The 20869-nt window shown below is 43.9% G+C and overlaps 1 protein-coding gene across 1 annotated transcript in view; it reads left to right on the top strand.

The window, feature by feature from the left end:
• Nucleotides 1-1690: 1690 nt before the first annotated feature.
• The window catches only part of LOC134358616 (chondroitin sulfate proteoglycan 4-like), a 205597-nt gene continuing 186418 nt past the window's right edge, over nt 1691-20869 (top strand). Inside the window, exon 1 of the mRNA XM_063071058.1 lies at nt 1691-1816. Coding sequence (XP_062927128.1) covers nt 1720-1816 — 97 coding nt within the window. The 5' untranslated portion in view covers nt 1691-1719. The remainder of the gene's footprint in view (nt 1817-20869) is intronic.

The following is a 20869-nucleotide window of genomic DNA, read 5'->3' as shown; positions in this document are numbered from 1 at the left end:
ACAACTGCCCTCCTCTTCCTTGCCCTACCCTTCTGAGCTACAGGGCCAGACTCTGTGCCGGAGGCAGGGCCACTGTCGCTTCCCCCGGGTAAGCTGTCCCCTCCAACAGTACTCAAACAGGAGTACCTGTTGTTAAGGGGCACAGCCGCCGGGGTACTCCCCATCACCTGCCTTTTCCCCTTCCCCCTCCTAACCATGACCCACTTGCCTGCCTCCCATGGCCCCGGCGTGACCACCTGCCTTCCACTCCTCTCTATCACCTCCTCGCTCTCCCTGACCAGACGAAGGTCATCGAGCTGCAGCTCCAGTTCCGTAACACGGTCCCTTAGGAGCTGCATCTCGATGCACTTGGCGCAGATGTAGACGTCCGGGAGGCTTGGAGACTCCAGGGCCTCCCACATCCGACACCGAGAACAGCAAATTGCCCTCACAGTCATAATGCCCCTCTCCTCAAATAGCAACAGAAAATGAATGTCAAACCTTCCTCGCCTCGCCCGCTTCCGCCTAAGCCCGTTGAGCCGAAGCCCTTAAGCCTTCACTCTGCTCCCGGCTCACTCTGCCGCCCGCAAACTACGCTGCCCGCTCTCTGAGGCTCTGTTCCTTTTAAATCTGCCGCGCTGCACTGCCCGACGTCACACGCCTGCGCAGTCCCGCCTCTCAGAAAGCCGTTGGAGAAAAAAAAATAACGAAAATTTCAAAAATCTCTTTCTCGGCACTCCCACTCAGACTCTCAGACTCCTTCTTCGAATCCAATGTAGCTTGCTACTGATCAGAGATTGGACATCTCATTTGCTCCTGTCAAGGTTCCGGCAGCTCTGCCAGTAAAGGCATTTTGACCACAAGGCCATAAGACGCAGAGCAGAATTAGGCCATTCGGCCCGTCCAGTCTGCTGCACCATTCCATCAGGGCTCATTTATTTTCCCTCTCAACCGCATTCTCCTCGCTTCTCCCTGTAGCTTTTGATACTCTGACGACCCAAGAACCTACCAACCTAGGCATTAAATATTCTCAATGATTTGGCCTCCATAGCCGTCTGCGGCAATGAATTCCGTAGATTTATTTCCCTCTGGCTAAAGAAATCCCTCCCAATCTCTGTTCTCAATGGATGTCCCTCTATTCTGAGGAAGTGCCCTCTGGTCGGGCACTGATGTGGATGTTGAGTGAATTCTGTGACACAACAGATGGACACAACACAATGACCGAAGAGCGAAGAAGCTAGGCTTAACGTATCCGTACTGCTGGTCCCAGAAATAAGGAGAGCGCCAGAAATCACAGACAAGCGCGGTGAACTGCTGCTTGGCCTATTTTAGTTCAATTTCCAGTGCCACAGTACTCCAGTCATTCTGAGTCATTTAACCAACAAGTTTACTCCAAAAATGTGGAAAATATGAATTTGGGGGTGTTGGAGTGGGGTCCCACCAAAGTAAACATGAGCGACTCCAGCCAAGGCACCGTGGTTCTGCTTCGGGAGTTAACTCTCCATCAATTAAACCGCACAGGCAACGGACAGATTGACTCATCAGGCTATGAATGAGGCTGTGTTGAGCCCCCATCAGATACATCGCGTTTTAAAATATCCCGGGATTGTAATGTGAGAGAGTCTCTGTGTGAGAGGGTTGGTCCCTGGAACAGTTGGCTAGTCACTCCCCTCGCTCGCCACCAGACGCACGCACACACTGCTGGAAAAAAGACTTTTGGAAGGTGCATGAGAGAGACAGATGGCCCCGAGAAGGCGATCCGTTTTGCTGGCTACCTCGTCACTATTACACCTCCTGTACTCTGCCCTCCTTACTAACCTTGCATCAGCTTCTGGTGGTAAGTGATCTTAATTCAATTCTTAAACAGTTATGCATTTCTCTCCAATGCGTGAATTTCTGCTTTAAACAATTCTGCGATGAAATTTAGCAGTAGGGAGGTTAAGTGTTCCGTTTGCTCCGGCTACTGGCGCCTTGGTTGGAGTTTGAAGGCTGTCAGCCAAGTCAACTTGTGAAGATCAGTGAACACATGCCGGGCTGTAGTATCCTTTTTTAAACCAGGAATATTGGTGAAACGGTAAAGATTGGTAGCAGCAACCTCGCTGGTCATTCGCTAGAAGTACTCGCTCCCTAAAACTCGCCGTATCGAGCGAGTAAAGTACAGTTATTGTATAATCAATTCGCAGGACCTTTTAATATCGAATCAATCAACTCAAGTCGGTATGCCTTGCCTGGGGTCCAATTATAAGATGCAATATAATCATATCTGTAAAAGCTCAGACAGACATATAAAGGACGGATGCTTCTAAATCAAAATATCCCTAATATTTATGAACGATTTTTCGTTGCAGATGTGTCTGTGGGATATTTTACACTAAAGTTCATACAAGCACCGACCAGTAGAGACATTTGAACCATTTATCAGAGTATCTTAACGGCAGTTGAGATTGCGATAATGAGGTTTGAGAGTGGCATTTGAGTTTATTTGATACATACAAGTGAAATTGGAGCCTTGCCCCTTTCATCAGCCTTCTTCAACTGAGACTATGGTTGAGGAGATGATCTGTACTATAGTTGTCTAACATAGTATGTTGTCTTATAGATGTGTGCTCTGTGTGTGTGCTAATATATCAGCAAACACAGCACACACACACACACTGACACCCACATATATACATACTCACACACACACTTACACAAACTCACACACACAAACACACTCACACACATACACACACACATACACACACTCTCACACTCACACGCATACACACACACATACACACACTCTCACACACACACACACAAACACACACACATACACACACCTCACACATACACACACACACAAACACACATACACACACACACACATACACACACTCTCACACATACATACACACACACAAACACACTCACACACATACACACACACACATACACACACTCTCACACATACACACACACACAAACACACACTCTCACACATACATACACAAACACACTCACACACATACACACACACACACACACACTCTCACACATACACACACATACACAAACACACACTCTCACACATACATACACAAACACACTCACACACATACACACACACACACACACACTCTCACACATACACACACATACACAAACACACACTCTCACACATACATACACACACACACACACACTCACACACATACACACACACACACATACACACACTCTTACACACATACACACACAAACACACTCACACACATACACACACACACACATACACACACTCTCACACACACATACACACACACAAGCACACTCACACAAACACACCCTCAAGATCCCTCTATTCCTCTACACTGCTAAGAACCTTGTCATTAGTCAGCAAATATGTGTTATCTCTGAGGCTCACTGATCAAAACATGGTCTAAATTTGGAGAACATAATGTAAATGTTATTAAAATTACAAAATAAAATAATCTTCACATGAGAAAGTACAGAAATACAATACTTTCTTCCTATGGTTTATGCATTTTCCTGCCAGTCTCTTTCGAGGTTAGATTTGATGTCTAAATATGGTATCTTTCTGGGACATGAATAAAGCTGCTTATTTCATATTGTAGAAACTTGCTTTGTTTCCAGACTTTCTTTCTGTAAATAGATGTGATTTAACAGGCACACACAGCCCAAGTGACTGTTACTGTAATATTTAATATTGCTGGGGTCAGTGTTCATAAATAGATGTGCAAACAAGTGCAGATGTTGTAATGGAACCACTGTGCAGTACTCAAACTCTTCATTCTTCACTTTCTTGTGGACTTAGTTCCATATAAAGTCAACTTGCCCGTTGGCTCCTGCTACATAAATAATAACTTTAATGGAGACAGACCTTCAGAGAGATTGGGGGAATGGTAGCCAAGGCAAACAGCAGACTATTTACCACTCTAATGGAAAGTTACAAACTCTCTAAAAATTACTCTATAATCTTTTAACACTTAACTATTCATTTCTACCAGTTTAAAACAGGAAATTCACAGGCTGCCTGTGGCCTTTTAATGTTACCAGGGAAAGCATTACGTAGCAACTTGCATTCAGTCAGAGTTCACCTGCAGCTAAGAAACAAGCTGGATGCCTTGAGAAATCAGACAGTGCAGCTCTCGATTTTAAGGGAAAAGCTGCAGTGTGGTTGCATGAGCTCACTCTCTGCTGGTTTCATAGGGCATTGGTCAGTTCACTCTTGGAGTATCCGGAGCTGTTTTAGGGCCCCTTGTCTAAGAAAGGATGTGCTGGCATTACAAAATGTCCAGGAATGAAAACGGTTAACATATGAGGAGGGTTTGAGGGCTCTGGACCCATACTCATTGGAGTTCAGAAGAATAAAGAGGGGATCTCATTCAAACTTACCGAATATAGAAAGATAGAGAGGATGTGGAGCAGATGTTTCCTATAGTGGGGGAGTCTAGGACCAGAGGGCACAGATAGAGTGGATGTGGAGAGGATGTTTCATATAGTGAGGGAGTCTAGGACCAGAGGACACAGATAGAGTGGATGTGGAGAGGATGTTTCCTATAGTGGAGGAGTCTAGGACCAGAGGACACAGATAGAGTGGATGTGGAGAGGATGTTTCATATAGTGAGGGAGTATAGGACCAGAGGGCACAGATAGAGTGGATGTGGAGAGGATATTTCCTATACTGGGGGAGTCTAGGACCGGAGGACACAGATAGCGTGGACGTGGAGAGGATGTTTCCTATAGTGGAGGAGTCTAGGACCAGAGGACACAGATAGAGTCTATGTGGAGAGGATGTTTCCTATACTGGGGGAGTATAGGACCAGAGGGCACAGATAGAGTGGATGTGGAGAGGATGTTTCCTATAGTGGGGGAGTCTAGAACCAGAGGGCACAGATAGAGTGGATGTGGAGAGGATATTTCCTATACTGGGGGAGTCTAGGACCGGAGGACACAGATAGCGTGGACGTGGAGAGGATGTTTCCTATAGTGGAGGAGTCTAGGACCAGAGGACACAGATAGAGTCTATGTGGAGAGGATGTTTCCTATACTGGGGGAGTATAGGACCAGAGGGCACAGATAGAGTGGATGTGGAGAGGATGTTTCCTATAGTGGGGGAGTCTAGAACCAGAGGGCACAGATAGAGTGGATGTGGAGAGGATATTTCCTATACTGGGGGAGTCTAGGACCGGAGGACACAGATAGCGTGGACGTCGAGAGGATGTTTCCTATAGTGGAGGAGTCTAGGACCAGAGGACACAGATAGAGTCTATGTGGAGAGGATGTTTCCTATACTGGGGGAGTCTAGGACCAGAGGACACAGATAGAGTGGATGTGGAGAGGATGTTTCCTATACTGGGGGAGTCTAGGACCAGAGGACACAGATAGAGTGGATGTGGAGAGGATGTTTCCTATAGTGGGGGAGTATAGGACCAGAGGGCACAGACAGAGTGGACGTAGAGAGGATGTTTCCTGTAGTGGGGGAGTCTAGGACCAGAGGACACAGATAGAGTGGATGTGGAGAGGATGTTTCCTACAGTAGGGGAGTCTAGGACCAGAGGGCACAGATAGAGTCTATGTGGAGAGGATGTTTCCTATACTGGGGGAGTATAGGACCAGAGGGCACAGATAGAGTGGACGTGGAGAGGATGTTTCCTATACTGGGAGAGTCTAGGACCAGAGGGCACAGATAGAGTGGATGTGGAGAGGATGTTTCCTACAGTAGGGGAGCCTCGAGCCAGAGGGCACAGCCTCAGAATAGAAGGATATACCTTTAGAACAGAGATGAGGAGGAATTTCTTTTGCCAGAGAGGGGTGAATCTGTGCAATTTATTGCCAGAGATGGCTGTGGAGGCCAGGTCAGTGGATATATATGAAGCAGAGTTTGATAGTTTCTTGATTAATCAGGTCATCAGAGGTTATGGGGAGAAGGCAGGAAAATGAGGTTGAGAGGAATAATAAATCAGCTATAATGGAATGGCAGAACAACCTCAACAGGCCGAATGGCCAAATTCTGCACCTGTGTCTTACGGTTTTATGGATGGATATAAAATGTCCCCTTGTAATCACTCAGAAAATACATGAGTCTGAAATACTTTATCTTGCAACTGTGGCTTGGTGTCTGTTACGTGATTCTTACTGCCTTTTCCTCAACCTCTCCACAACAATCACCAGCTCTGCTGTGCTCTGTGTTAGCAGGTGCACTAAGCTCTATACAGACACTGCAGGAGAAGTGGTTCTTCTGATTGCAGGCAACCACAGATAGTCTCTGACACAGTCCACTTGATTTCAGCCCATTCCAGTACCAGCACTCACTCCTGCCACTTTCTATCTTCCGTGCAATCACCCTGCTTCTTGGGTCAGCACACAAACTCTGTATCAGAGAGTAAAAAAAAACCGAAGTGTAGATCATTCTGCTGACTACCCATTTCAGCAAGGTTGTTTCAAAGTTCAAAATAAAATTATTATCAAAGTACATATACTACCCCGACATTCAATTTCTTCTGGGCATTCACAGCAGATACAAAGAAGCACCATAGGATGAATAAAAAGCTGCAAACACAACAGACAATAACCCTTGTATAAAAAGATGACAAAATATACAAATACAAAAATGAAATTATTAAATAAGTAAATATCAAGAACATGAGATGAAGAGTCCTTGAAAGAGGGTCCATAGGTTGTGGGAACATTTCAATGGCAAGGCAAGTGAAGTTGTCCCATGTGGTTCAGGATCCTGATGGTTGAGGGTAATAACTGTCCCTGAACCTGGTGTTGTGAGTCCTGAAGCTCCTGTAACTTCTTCCTGATGGCAGCAGCGAGAAGAGATTTCATCTGAAGTTGGGGCCATTTACAGTATTTTGTATTTTTTTTTGTGTTTTTGACTGAGCTCAACATGGGGCTCAAGGACCTTTACCATTGTCCAAGGGTTTCTGAATTTGAAAAGCTTGTATGTAGTTTAATTTCTTGGTACTGAGGAAGCTGTGACTTGGCTTCTTTTGGAATATTTGCTGATGTCAAAAACTGAAGTTGGTATTTATTTTGACTAATTATTTAATTTGCTTGGGAGTGAATCTAAATTCAAAGTTCAAAGTAAATGTATTAATTAGAATACATATATGTCACCTTAGACCACCATGAGATTCAATTTCTTGCAGGCATTCACAGAATCACAACAGAATCAATGAGAAACTAGATGCAAAGACTTACAAACAACGAACGTGCAAAAGAAAACAAACCAGGCAAATAAATATGTAATGCTGAGAAAAGCAGCTGTAGTGTCTTTGAAAATGACTCCATAGGTTGTGCAATCACTTCAGATGTGAGGTGAGTGAAGTTATCCACACATGGTAAGTCAGAGACCATAGAATGGCAGAAGTTGGGGCCAGAGAGTCTGAAAGTGATTAAAAGAGAGGTTGGGAATCCCTGGAGTGTCTGAGAAAGAGTTTGAGGATTAGTCAGGCAGCCAAGGAAGAGTACAGACATGGGAGAAGTTGCATTGTCTGCAATATTGAACTGAGGTACACTCTTAGCAATGTTACAAACTGAAAGTTCTTCAAGCAGGGTTAAATCTTTACTGCAGTTGCCAACATCTTTTCACAGTTGCTGGCGCATTGCAAATGGTTCCTCTCTGTCTCTCATTCTCACATTCCTCTTCGCAAGCTCATTTCTTTGGTCCTCTCTTTAGGAACTCTTCCCCTTTTTCTTGCCCTCAACACTGAACTCCTGGCTTGTGTCATGGAGTTTATTATTTGCAGACAGTGATTACTTCCTAAGCTCAGTAGCGACTTAGTCGCTAGCTATATCACTAAAGATTCACTAAAATACAGACCGGAGAAGTTTCCAGTTGTGAATAGAGCAATCCTATGAGAAGGGTTGAAAAGATTCTTAGGAGTTTAGAAAAATAAGATTCAAACATACAATTCTGAAAGGGTCTGACAGATGGATGCTGTTGGATTCTTTGGCTGGAAATTTAATGTTCTGTCCATGTTTTGAAACATCTCCACCATGGACAGCCTCAAGACTGGCAGCGAAAGGAAGAGGGTTGGGCCTGTCAGCAGCCTGTGCCCCAGTAGGGTTGATGGGTAAAGCAAAGGAAAAGAATGTTGGGAATCATTGGAAAAGATCTGTGAAGACAAAACATGTCTGAGATGAAACAGGTAGTTGTTGGAATCCAGTGTAATCAGGGACCGGGGACGGAGTGACGGACAAAGTGGAATTGTGGGAGGAAATCACCCAGCATCTTATCAAAAGCTAGGAAGGGTTCAGCAGCCATCTGGCCTATGCATGCTCTTGCTTTTAACATGTTGAGTTACTTAGTTTCAGTTTTTGCCACAGCTGAACTGTGACAGTTAATATCAGCAGTTGTCACTTAAAGAGTGAAAGATTGAGAGTGTTTCCATCCTGATCATTGTCAAGTGACTTCACCCAAATTCCAGCCAGATGATCTTTCCAGTTGAAGAGTGGGACAGACTCGGATTCATAGACCCACACAGGTGGAGGGCTTAACATAGAAACATAGAAAACCTAGAGCACAATACAGGCCCTTCGGCCCACAAAGCTGTGCCGAACATATCCTTTCCTTAGAACTACTGAGGCTTACCCATAGCCCTCTATTTTTCTAAGCTCCGTGTATCCATCTAGGGGTCTCTTAAAAGACCCTATCGCTTCCGCCTCCACTACCGTCGATGGCAGCCCATTCTACACACTCACCACTCTCAAAGTAAAAAACTTACCCCTGACATCTCCTCTGTACCTACTTCCAAGCACCTTAAAACTATGCCCTCTTGAGCTAGTCATTTCAGCCCTGGGGAAAAGCCTCTGACTATCCATATGATCAATGCCTCTCATCATCTTATACACCTCTTTCAGGTCACCTCTCATCCTCCGTCACTCCAAGGAAAAGAGGCCGAGTTCACTCAAGCTATTTTTATAAGCCATGCTCTCCAATCCAGGCAACATCTTTTGTAAATCTCCTCTGCACCCTTTGTATGGTTTCCATGTCCTTCCTGTAGTGAGGCGACCAGAATTGAGCACAGCACTCCAAGTGCGGTCCAAATAGCTGCAACGTTACCTCTTGGCTCTTAAACTCAATCCCACGATTGATGAAGGCCAATGCACTGTATGCCTTCTTAACCACAGTGTCAACCTGTGCAGCAGCTTTGAGTGTCCTGTGGACTCGGACCCCAAGATCTCTCTGATCCTGCACACTTTCAAGAATCTTGCCATTAATGCTATATTCTGCCATCATATTTGACCTACCAAAATGAACCACCTCATACATATCTGGATTGAATTCCATCTGCCACTTCTCAGCCCAGTTTTGCATCCCATCAATGTCCCACTGTAACCTCTGACAGCCCTCCACACTATCCACAACAAGCCAAACCTTTCTGACATTAGCAAATTTACCAACCCATCCCTCCACTTCCTCATCCAGGTCATTTATAAAAATCACAAAGAGTAGGGGTTCCAGAACAGATCCCTGAGGCACACCACTGGTCACCAACCTCCATGCAGAATATGATCCGTCTGCAACTGCTCTTTGCCTTCTGTGGGCAAGCCAGTTCTGGGTCCACAAAGCAACGTCCCTTTGGATCCCATGCCTCCTTACTTTCTCAATAAGCCTTGCATGGGGTACCTTATCAAATGCCTTGCTAAAATTCATATACATTACATCTATGGCTCTACCTTGATCAATGTGTTTAGTCACATCCTGAAAAAATTCAATCAGGCTCGTAAGGCATGACCTGCCTTTGACAAAGCCATGCTGACTATTCCTAATCATATTATGCCTCTCCAAATGTTCATGAATCCTGCCTCTCAGGATCTTCTCCATCAACTTACCAACCACTGAGGTAACACTCACTAGTCTATAATTTACTGGGCTATCTCTGCTCCCTTTCTTGAATAAGGGAACAACATCTGCAACCCTCCAATCCTCTGGAACCTCTCCCATCCTCATTGATGATGCAAAGATCATTACCAGAGGCTGAGCAATCTCCTCCCTCACCTACCACAGTAGCATAGGGAACATCTCGTCCGGTCCCGGAGACTTATCCAACTTGATGCTTTCCAAAAGCTCCAGCACATCCTCTTCCTTAATACCTATATGCTCAAGCTTTTCAGTCCACTGCAAGTCATCCCTGCAGTCGCCAAGATCCTTTTCCATAGTGCATGCTGAAGCAAAGTATTCATTAAGTACCTCTGCCATCTCTTCCAGTTCCATAAACACTTTTCCACTGTCACACTTGATTGGTCCTATTCTCTCACATCTTATCCTCTTGCTCTTCAAATACTTGTAGAATGCCTTGGGGTTTTCCTTTATCCTGTCTGCCAATGCCTTCTCATGGCCCCTTCTTGCTCTCCTAATTTCATTCATAAGCTCCTTCCTGCTAGCCTTATAATCTTCTAGATCTCTATCACTACCTAGTATTTTGAACCTTTCGTAAGTTCTTCTTTTCTTCTTAACTAGATTTTCCATAGCCTTTGTACACCACAGTTCCTGTACCCTACCATCCTTTCCCTGTCTTATTGGAACATATCTACTCAGAACCCCATGCAAATATCCCCTGAACATTTGCCACATTACTGCGATACATTTCCCTGAGGACATCTGTTCCCAACTTATGCTCCAAGTTCATGCCTGATAGCCTCATATTTCCCCTTACTCCAATTAAACATTTCCCTAACTTGCCTGTTCCTATCCCTCTCCAATGCTATGGTAAAAGAGATAGAATTGTGATCACTATCTCCAAAATGCTCTTCCACTGACCTGACACCTGACCAGGTTCATTTCCCAATACAAGATCAAATACAGCCTCTCCTCTTGTAGGCTTATCTACATATTGTGTCAAGAAACCTTCCTGAACACATCTAACAAACTCCACCACATCTAAACCCCTCACTCTAGGGAGATGCCAATCAATATTTGGGAGATTAAAATCTCCCACCACAAAAACCCTGTTATTATTACTCCTTTCTAGAATCTGTCTCCCTATCTGCTCCTCAATGTCCCTGTTACTATTGGGTGGTCTATGAGAAACACCCAGTAGAGTTATTGACCCCTTCCACTTCCATCCACAGAGACTCCGTAGACAACTCCTCCACGACTTCCTCCTTTTCTGCAGCCGTGACACTATCTCTGATCAACAGTACCTCACCCCCACCTCTTCTGCCTCCCTCCCTGTCCTTTCTGAAACATCTAAAGCCTGGCACTCCATTCCTGTCCCTGCACCATCCAAGTCTCTGTAATGGCCACAACATCATAGCTCCAAATACTGTTCCACGCTCTAAGCTCATCCGCTTTATTCATAATACTCCTTGCGTTAAAATAGACACATCTCAAACCATCGGTCTGAGTGCGTCTCTTCTCTATCGCCTGCCTATCCTCCCTTTTGCACTGTCTCCAAGCTTTCTCTATTTGTAAGCCAACCTCCCTTTCCTCCGTCACTTCAGTTCGGTTCCCACCGCCAGCAATTCTAATTTAAACTCTCCCCAATAGCCTTAGCAAACCTCCCCACCAGGATATTGGTCCCCCTCAGATTCAAGTGCAACCTGTCCTTTTTGTACAGGTCACACCTGCCCCAAAAGAGATCCCAATGATCCAGAAATCTGAATCCCTGCCCTCTGCTCCAATCCCTCAGCCACGCATTTATCCTCCACTCACTGTACTCACTGTCACATGGCACAGGCAGTAATCCCGAGATTACTATCTTTGTGGTCCTGCTTCTCAACTTCCTTCCTAACTCCCTGTAGTCTGCTTTCAGGACCTCCTCCCTTTTCATGCCTATGTCGTGGGTACCAATATGTACCACGACCTCTGGCTGTTCACCATCCCACTTCAGGATATTGTGGACGCGATCAGAAACATCCCAGACCCTGGCACCTGGGAGGCAAACTACTATCTGCGTTTCTTTCCTGCATCCACAGAATTGCCTGTCTGACCCCCTAACTCACTGCTGCCATCCTCTTCCTTTCCCTACCCTTCTGAGCCACAAGACCTGACTCTGTGCCAGAGGTGGGACCACTGTTGCTTCCCCCAGGTAGTCCTTCTCCAACAGTTCTCAAACAGGAATACATTGTTCAGAGGGACGGCCACTGGGGTACTCTCTAGCATCTACCTCTTGCCCTTCCATCTCCTGACTGTTACCCGCATATCTGTCTCCCCAGGCCCTGGAGTGACTACCTGTCTATAGTTCCTCTCTATCACCTCCTCATTCTCCCTGACCAGACAAAGGTCATTGAGCTGCATCTCCAGTTCCCTAAGGAGCTGCAGCTGGATGCACCTGGTGCAGATGTAGTTGTCCAGGAGGCTGGGAGTCTCCGGGACCTCCCACATCTAACACCGAGCGCAGAAAATCGGCCTCACACACATACTTTCTGTCTGTATTTTAAACAGATAGCTTACCCCACCTCGACCGGCTATCACCAAAGCCTCGTCGGGCTTGTTGAAATTTGTCCTTGTCTGCACACAAGAGTGCAGGTCAATAGACCTGAAACTGTAGCACCCAGGAGAGGACAGGGCAGGATGATAGTTCAGCATATAGCGTTACACTATTACAGCTTGGGGCATCAGAGTTCAGAGTTCAATTCTGATGTATAAGGAGTAACCGTGTGGGTTTCCACCAGGTGCCCTGGTTTCCTCCCAAAGTTCAAAGACATACTGGTTAGTAGGTTAATTGGTCATTGTAAGTTGTCCTGTGATTAGGCTAGGATTAAATAAGTGGCTTACTGACTGTTCAGTGCCATATCACTAAATAAATAATGAAATACATTTAGAAAAACTAAACACAAAAATAGCTTTACATAACTCTTGCATGTCATCTGTTTTGATTGTTCAGGTACTTATCATAAATTAACTAGCTGGAATATGTTTTGCATAAGGCTGGAATAAGGTATCAGTGTCTCCTCTGAATAAAACTTGCCTGTTTTAGGGTTTCTACTCATTTTCATGTCTGTTAATTAGCTTTATGATTAAGTACAATGGCTTGTGATGGAATTCACATGAAGTCACTTATGATGACAGTCATCTTGCTTCCATTCAATGCATTGCACAGAGCTGTCCATTAAACCTAAAGCAGAGCAACAAACAAACTGCTGGAAGAACTCAGTGGGTCAGGCAACATCTGTGGAAGGAAAGAAATTGTCAACATCTCCAGAGGCTGCAAAACGTACCAAGTACTTCCAGAAGATTGCTTGTTGCTTCAGATTACAGCAGCTGGGGTCTCTTGTGCTTAAAATAGACATTAACCCATATTTCATCTTTCAGAGTGTAAAGTACTCAGTGTGGGGTAGATTACAATGGACACCAAATGATAGAAAAGGTGGGTTAAGTGACATTGGAAAGGACTGGGGAAAAAGATTTAAGTATAGAGATTTAGGGAAGGAATTCCAGTTGGTGAAATGAAGTGGCTTCAACATTGAGATACGGATCAAAGTACAACCACCATCAAACGGTTCAATCAAAAATCAATTAGTGATCAGAGATGCCCTTTGTTGCTTTTAACACGGCGTGAATTCTCATTGTAATAAAAGACTGCTTGGGATGGGGTGGTGAGGAATTCTAAAATTCTGAAGTTTAAGGAAAAAAAGGAAGAAAAATAGAAAGATACGATGTTTTATAGTGAAGATACAGGCAAGATGATGTAGAAAATTGTGTTGAAGCATAGGAAGAGCAAGAGATGAAAATTCAGAGACCTGACTGAATTAATATCAAAGAAGGGATACATAGGCTCAATGACAGAGCAAATCCGAAGGCTGAGGTGAGAGTAATTGTTTATTATCAAGTGAAGCAGGAGCAATTCTGTAAACAGTCATCTGTTATAGGATATACTGGCAGAAGTAACTATGGTACAATTTGATGGTACAATGGTACAATTTTACGCTGTGTTTAGAATGTGTATCTCAATAATAAATGATAATAATTCCCAGTTTAATCTAATTGAATTTCTCTTTTTGATACATAATTGTGTTATCTCTTTTATATGAGCCCCAGGACCCACACCACCCAGTTCAGGAACAGTTGTTACCCCTCAATCATCAGGCTCTTGAATCAGTGGGGATAACTTCACTCAACTTCACTCACCCCATCACTGAACTGTTTTCACAACCTATGGACTCATTTTCATGGACCCTTCATCTCATACTCTTGATATTTATTGCTTGTTTATTTGTTTGTCTGGCTGCATATTTATTTGTTTATTTATTCATTCATTTATTCACTCATTCATTCACCCATCCGCTCTTTTGAATTTGCACAGTTCGTTACCGTTTGCACTCTGGTTGTTTGTCCATCCCGTTGGATTCCGTTGTGTTTCTGGGGAGTACTGACAATGCCCAGGAAATGAATCTCAGGGTTGTTTATGGTGACATTTATGATCAACTTTGATAATAAATTTACTTTGAACTTTGAATATGTAAGGGACTATGTTTGTATTGCATAGGAAGTAATTACTAACGGACACAAGCTACTAGCCTAGCAAGGCTCATTCTTGTTGAAGTTAATCTGTTTACAAAGAAACTTGCTTGTTCCTAAACCTTCAAATTAAAAAAAAATTGCTTTATGAAGAACAGATTGGAAACAGGACTTGTTTATAAAATCCACTTATTGGATGTGTTCCCGTTCCATGTGATATTAGGTCCCATTGAAAAACAGATGGGTAAGGAAAAGGACAGTAGGCCTCAAGTTCAAATGTCCTCACATGCTTCAAGAGCGATACGAAATCTCATGATAATTGTACATTGCATCTTGTAATGCTCAAACTCTTGGGAAGCTCCGAGTTTACCTCTGATTAGTGGCACAATGTAATTAAAGTGACTCATAGCCCATGAATTTGGTATTCTGGCACAATGTCTTGGCCAAGATGACTGGAACTTTTATAGTTTCTCAAATTCACTTCTACTTGAAGCTTGGTAAGTGAGGAGCCTCCACACGGCTGGGTAAGAGTTTCCAGCCAAACTCTCCTAGTATCGACTGAAGCAAAGCCATTCGTTATACTCGAGCAACACACACACACACACACACACACACACACACACACACACACACACACGCACACACGCACACACGCACAAGTGCTGGAGGAACTCAGCAGGTCAGGCAGCGTCTATGAAGGGGATAAAGAGTCAATGCTACGGGCCTTATGAAGTGTTTATGATTACTGCACCGTTACTATTTCAGTTCTCCAGATGTTGTGTTTAAAGTGACTGACTGACAGTCAGAACTCACCGAGTTTCTTGTGTTATTGGACCCATGATGTTTGCAAAGTGAGAATACATAATTTGGGATTACTGAGAGCTTCTATTTTTGTGCAGCACTGTTTCCATCTTCGTGTGCGGCTTTTCATTGGTACTATTGTGTTTCTTCATATTTACTGTGAATGCCCACAGGGAAATGAATTTCAGGGGAGTATACGGTGACATATATGTGCTTAATAAATTATAACAAATTTACTTTTTACTTTGAACTTTATTTTTTTCTGGAATGGAAGCAGTCATGGGAAAACTTGCTAAGTATTTTCCAGGACATTTATAAGGACAGCATAAAGAATATAATTGTCAGTGACTGGTTGAAGAAACAGGCTTCAATGAGAAGTGTTTCTCCCTCCATGCTGCTTTACACCTGCAGGATATTAGGAGCATAGACGTGCAGCCGATATTATTTTGAATCCATTCATATATTCTTCATGCCACAGAGGAGTAGTGAAATTTAGTTTAACGAATAGATTTCTGTTTACTATTTTAAAATTCTCACTCTGGTTCTTAAGAATCTTGATGTCCTTACCCTTTGTCCTCTGTAAGCCCCTGCCAGCCTCACAGCTTTCTCCTATCTCTCGACAGCTTTAATATAATCTCCACTTCTAAAGTCTGACTTTAACTGCTCCATTATGAGTGGCTATTTCTTCAGCCGCCAAGACCCCAAACTCTGAACTTTCCCATTCATTTGACATTCTTTTCAGTAAAATCTATTTTTTTGACTCAACATTTCATCATTTGCCATTTGGTTCAATATATGTTCTTGTAGGTAAATGTACGTCGTTTATTAGTGTACCGTATAAATGAGGTTTGCTGCTGAGGACTAGAAGGTGCAGGTGAGCTCCTCCTGTTCTGTGTGGGAGGGAACCTCTGGCATTTTCCTTCCGACAGCAATTTTCAATAATTTGGAAATTGGAACTCTGCCTTAACTTTGGACGCTGCTCAGTCAGATTGGCTGCAGGTTCCTAGAGCACATTTTGGCTTCAGCGGAACCTGACTATGTTGTTATTAACTCTTTGTTGCCATCCTGTGGAGAATTTACATGATTAAAGATGAAGGAAGAGATGACCCCAGACAGTCCTTCCAGATGAGGTGACACTTCACCTGTGAGTCGGCTGGGGTGATATACTGCGTCCGGTGCTCCCGATGCAGCCTTCTATATATTGGCGAGACCCGACGCAGACTGGGAGACCGCTTTGCTGAACACCTACGTTCTGTCCGCCAGAGAAAGCAGGATCTCCCAGTGGCCACACATTTTAATTCCACATCCCACTCCCATTCTGATATGTCTATCCACGGCCTCCTCTACTGTAAAGATGAAGTCACACTCAGGTTGGAGGAACAACACCTTATATTCCGTCTGGGTAGCCTCCAACCTGATGGCATGAACGTTAACTTCTCAAACTTCTGCTAATGCCCCACCTCCCCCTCGTACCCCATCCGTTATTTATTTATATACACACATTCTTTCTCTCTCTCTCCTTTTTCTCCCTCTGTCCCTCTGACTATACCCCTTGCCCATCCTCTGGGCTTCTGCCCCCTCCCCCTTTTCCTTCTCCCTGGCCTCCTGTCCCATGATCCTTTCATATCCCCTTTGCCAATCACCTGTCCAGCTCTTGGCTCCATCCCTCCCCCTCCTGTCTTCTCCTATCATTTTGGATCTCCCCCTCCCACTCCCACTTTCAAATCTCTTACTCACTCTTCCTTCAGTTAGTCCTGACGAAGGGTCTTGGCCCGAAACGTCGACTGTACCTCTTCCCAGAGATGCTGCCTGGCCTTCTGCGTTCACCAGCAACTTTGATGTGTGTTGCAAGGAAGAGATGAGCTTTATTTGTTACATGTTCATTGAAACGTACAGTGAAATGCATCATTTGTGCCAACGACCAACACAGTCTGAGCATGCGCTGGGGCAAGTGTGGCCATGCTCACAACTTTCTAACCCTAACCTGTACGTCTTTGGGAAGTGGGAGGAAACTGGAAATCCACGTGGTCATGGGGGAGAACGTACAGGCTCCTTACGGATAGTGGTGAGAATTGAACCCTAATGGCTGGCGCTGTAAACTGCGCCAACCGCTAAGTTACCATGCCACCCGTTCAAGGACACTCTCAGCATGTTGTAGCTATGTTCAGACCCAACTTCTCATGCTTTCAGAAAGTTCTATGGTGCTATAGCTGGTACTGTTCAGAGTCTTTCAGATCATTTGATGTCTGTGTTTTGCCTGCTCATATTGACACATTGCAAATGCACTGAGAGTTTGGATGAGCTGTGGAGGGTTGTAGGGCAGAGTGGAGTACATCAGACAACTTGTTTGGATGGTCCAGCCATGGCTGAAGTAGATGAAGGCAGACAATTGGAGGTATAAGTTTGGTAGGAGACAGAGGTTGTTTACCCCTCGCTCTGGTGCTCTTCCTCTTTCCCTTTCTCCTATGATTCACCCTTCTCTCCTACCATATTTCTTCTGCTTCAGCTCTTCAGCTCTTCCACCTATCACCTCCCACTTTCTCACTTTATCCACCCACCTGGTCTCACCTACTACCTGGCAGCTTGTATTCCTTCCCCCCAGCCCCCACTTTCTTATTCTGGTTTCTTCCCCCTTCCTTTCCTGTCCTGATGAAGGGTCTCAGCCTGAATCATTGGCTGTTTATTCTTCTCCATAGATGCTGCCTGACCTGCTGAGTTCCTCCAGCATTTTGTGTCTGTTGTTCTGGATGTCCAGCATCTGCAGAATCTGTTGTGTTTATGAGGTTGTTTATTGTCTGAGTGAAGCTGAAGCAATGGCTGGAGAAGAGATGGAATGGCTTAATCCTTCTGTAATCATGTAAGGATGGGTGGCTTAACAAGGAAACAGACTGACCAAGTTGTTGAGAAATAGCATTGAGCCAGGATTTGGAGGGAAAAGTTTAAAAAGTTTGTGACAATGGACATGAAAGAAGAGACAATTGAGCTTGTTTAGTGATGGAAGGGCTCGACATTGAGAGAAAGCAGTATATGTAATTAACAATGCATTACAATCATTCTTCTGCAAGAACTGACAGGGAGTTAAGAGGTGCTGAGGCCTTGCAAAAAATCACAATATAGACTGTTACTGCACTGGCAGAAGTGAATGAAGTAAAATTGGATGACTTAGTAGTGCTTTTAGAGCACTTTGAGATTTACGGTGGGATGTTAAGCAGCTCTCTCAGTGATCCTGCACTTGTGGGATCAATTGTGAGCAGACATCCCACCTCTCCCGGAAGTTCCGGGAGTCTCCCGCATATTAATAGTGGCTCCCTGATCCCGCAAATTATATACAATGTCCCGGAAATCAATTTTTTTGAGAGAGAGCGAGCGTGAGAGAGACCACGAGAGCAAGAGAGCGCACAAGAGAAAGAATGAGCGTGAGAGCGAGCGTAAGCGTGAGGGCGAGAGTGACCATGAAAGAGAGAGAGAGAGAGAGAGAGCGAGAGAGTGCGCAAGAGAGAGAGAGAGAGAGAGAGAGAGAGAAAAGAGAGAGCGAGAGAGAGAGAGAAGAGAGAGAGAGCGAGAGAGAGAGAGAGAGAGAGAGAGAGAGCACGCGCACGCCTTGGCAGAGTGTTCCAAAAAAAGAAAAAAAAAACGTGCGTCACCCCAGACTACACTAAAGTGTAGCCCTGCCTAATAGGGGTCAAAAATAATAACAGTGTTGCTCGCTGCACTGTTTGCAACAGTGACTTTTCTATTGCCCAGATGACTGTAAGAGACATGTTGAGATGAGTTTAACAGGTGTCATTTGTTCATTAGCGTAGCTAACGTTATTTAAACTTGCTGGCCAGCTGCTAAGGAGCTACTCTACTGCAGACATCCCACCTCTCCCGGAAGTTCGGGGAGTCTCCCGCAAATTGATGGTGCCACCTCCCTGAAATGAGTTTTTGTAGGGTGGGATGTCTGATTGTGAGTTTATACATGAATGCTGTTACAAGTCGACAGCCCACCTTCTATCTCTGTCCATTTCTGTTTTCATTGACTTAAAAACTGGCTGTCGATTTGTTACAGATCAATAATAAATCACAGTCAATACTTACTCTCTTTTATTTGTTTTCTAGGGATTTTGGGTTCTCTGATAAGGAATACAGTGATTACCTAAACCATCAGTAAAGATGCCACATATAAACCCGGCATGTCTCTTGTAAAATAACGGCCACATTATAACTCACACTAACATCAGTGACCTCCATTTGCTTCTTGAGAAATATTTGTTACTGATTGCATTACATTACTGCAAGCACATTTTCTTCGATATCTCTACAAGTGACGAGATTCAGATGTATAGGATTTATTACTTTGTCACACATGCAATGACATCGAGTGTTGGCAGGGTAATTGACAGTCAAGGCCAAAATGGCCACATCCAATTTTCACAAACATCAACTTTCCTCCAGATTTCATGTGAATTGTTTCAGAGAGGGGAGGTACGCTAACACTGGGACTGAGACCTTTAGATGAAAAGAGACCTGCATAATTTATCAGTTCTGCTAAAATATAATACAGTATACAGTAATTCAATCTGGGAATCCTCTTAATATCCAACGAAAAGATGGAAATAATAACCAACAGCAAGCAATATTGATTATGTGTGTCTTAAAGGAATGCATACACTGTGTAGTTTCTTCCAGGCCAAAAGTACATCTTACAGCTGATTAATAAATCAAGCTACAGTCTCAGGTGAAATCTCCACACCTTGTTTGTTGTAACCCAGTAGGAATAAAAATAAAAAAACATCTTTTGATTTGCACAGAACATTTCAAAGACCTTCCCAATCAATAAATTTTGAAGTGAAGTCATGAAGGCAGGCAGAAGCAGCAAGTTGTCATTGATTCTTTACTTGTCACATTGACTTTGAAAGAATCAGAGAAATGTGTCATTTGTGTCAACAATCAACAACCAATACAGTCTGAAATGTACTGAAGGTTTCCATCCCTGATTCTGCAGTACTGTCTCTGGTCAATATTTACCCCACAATTTACATTGCAGAAAAAAAAATTAAGACCTTCATTTTCATGGTATTAGTTTTGGGAGTTTTCTGTGCATAAATTGACTGGACAGCTTCCTGCATTATAACAATGACAGCACTGCAAAAGATTTCTTCAAAAATTCAAGTGCTTTGGAGTGTCCTGAGTACGTGAAAGGTGTTAGAGGAACACAAGCCTACTTTGTACTACTCAGATATTTGAACTTGATCATAGAGCTGAAACTGAACACATAGTTAAAATGTTCAGGCATCACAGATCATGTTCAAGTTCTGGATCAAGATGAATTATCATTCAACTACACATGAATAGAACATAATGAAACGGCATTCCTCTGGGGCCAAAGTTCAAAACACATCACCAACAGCACACAGAACATATAGCACATATTGTTATGTCAGGAGAAAACAAACACTCACACACATATAAAAATAATAAAACCCAAATCCTTGAATGGGATGGCCTGTAGGAAAATGGTGCCAGAGGAAGTTCTCCTGGTCCAGCTTGTTCTCCAACCCAGCAAACACTGGAGGGCACCCTGTAACCCAGTGAGAAATATTACATACCTGCAGATACAGCTTCTGCAAACTCATCAACCACTCCATCTGCAAATCCATCAGCCACTCCATCTGCAAATCCGTCA

Source organism: Mobula hypostoma, chromosome 18 (genome assembly GCF_963921235.1).
Source record: "Mobula hypostoma chromosome 18, sMobHyp1.1, whole genome shotgun sequence".
Lineage (NCBI taxonomy): Eukaryota > Metazoa > Chordata > Chondrichthyes > Myliobatiformes > Myliobatidae > Mobula > Mobula hypostoma.
The sequence above is the reverse complement of the archived record's forward strand: the minus strand, read 5'-3'. Positions and strand labels throughout refer to the sequence as shown.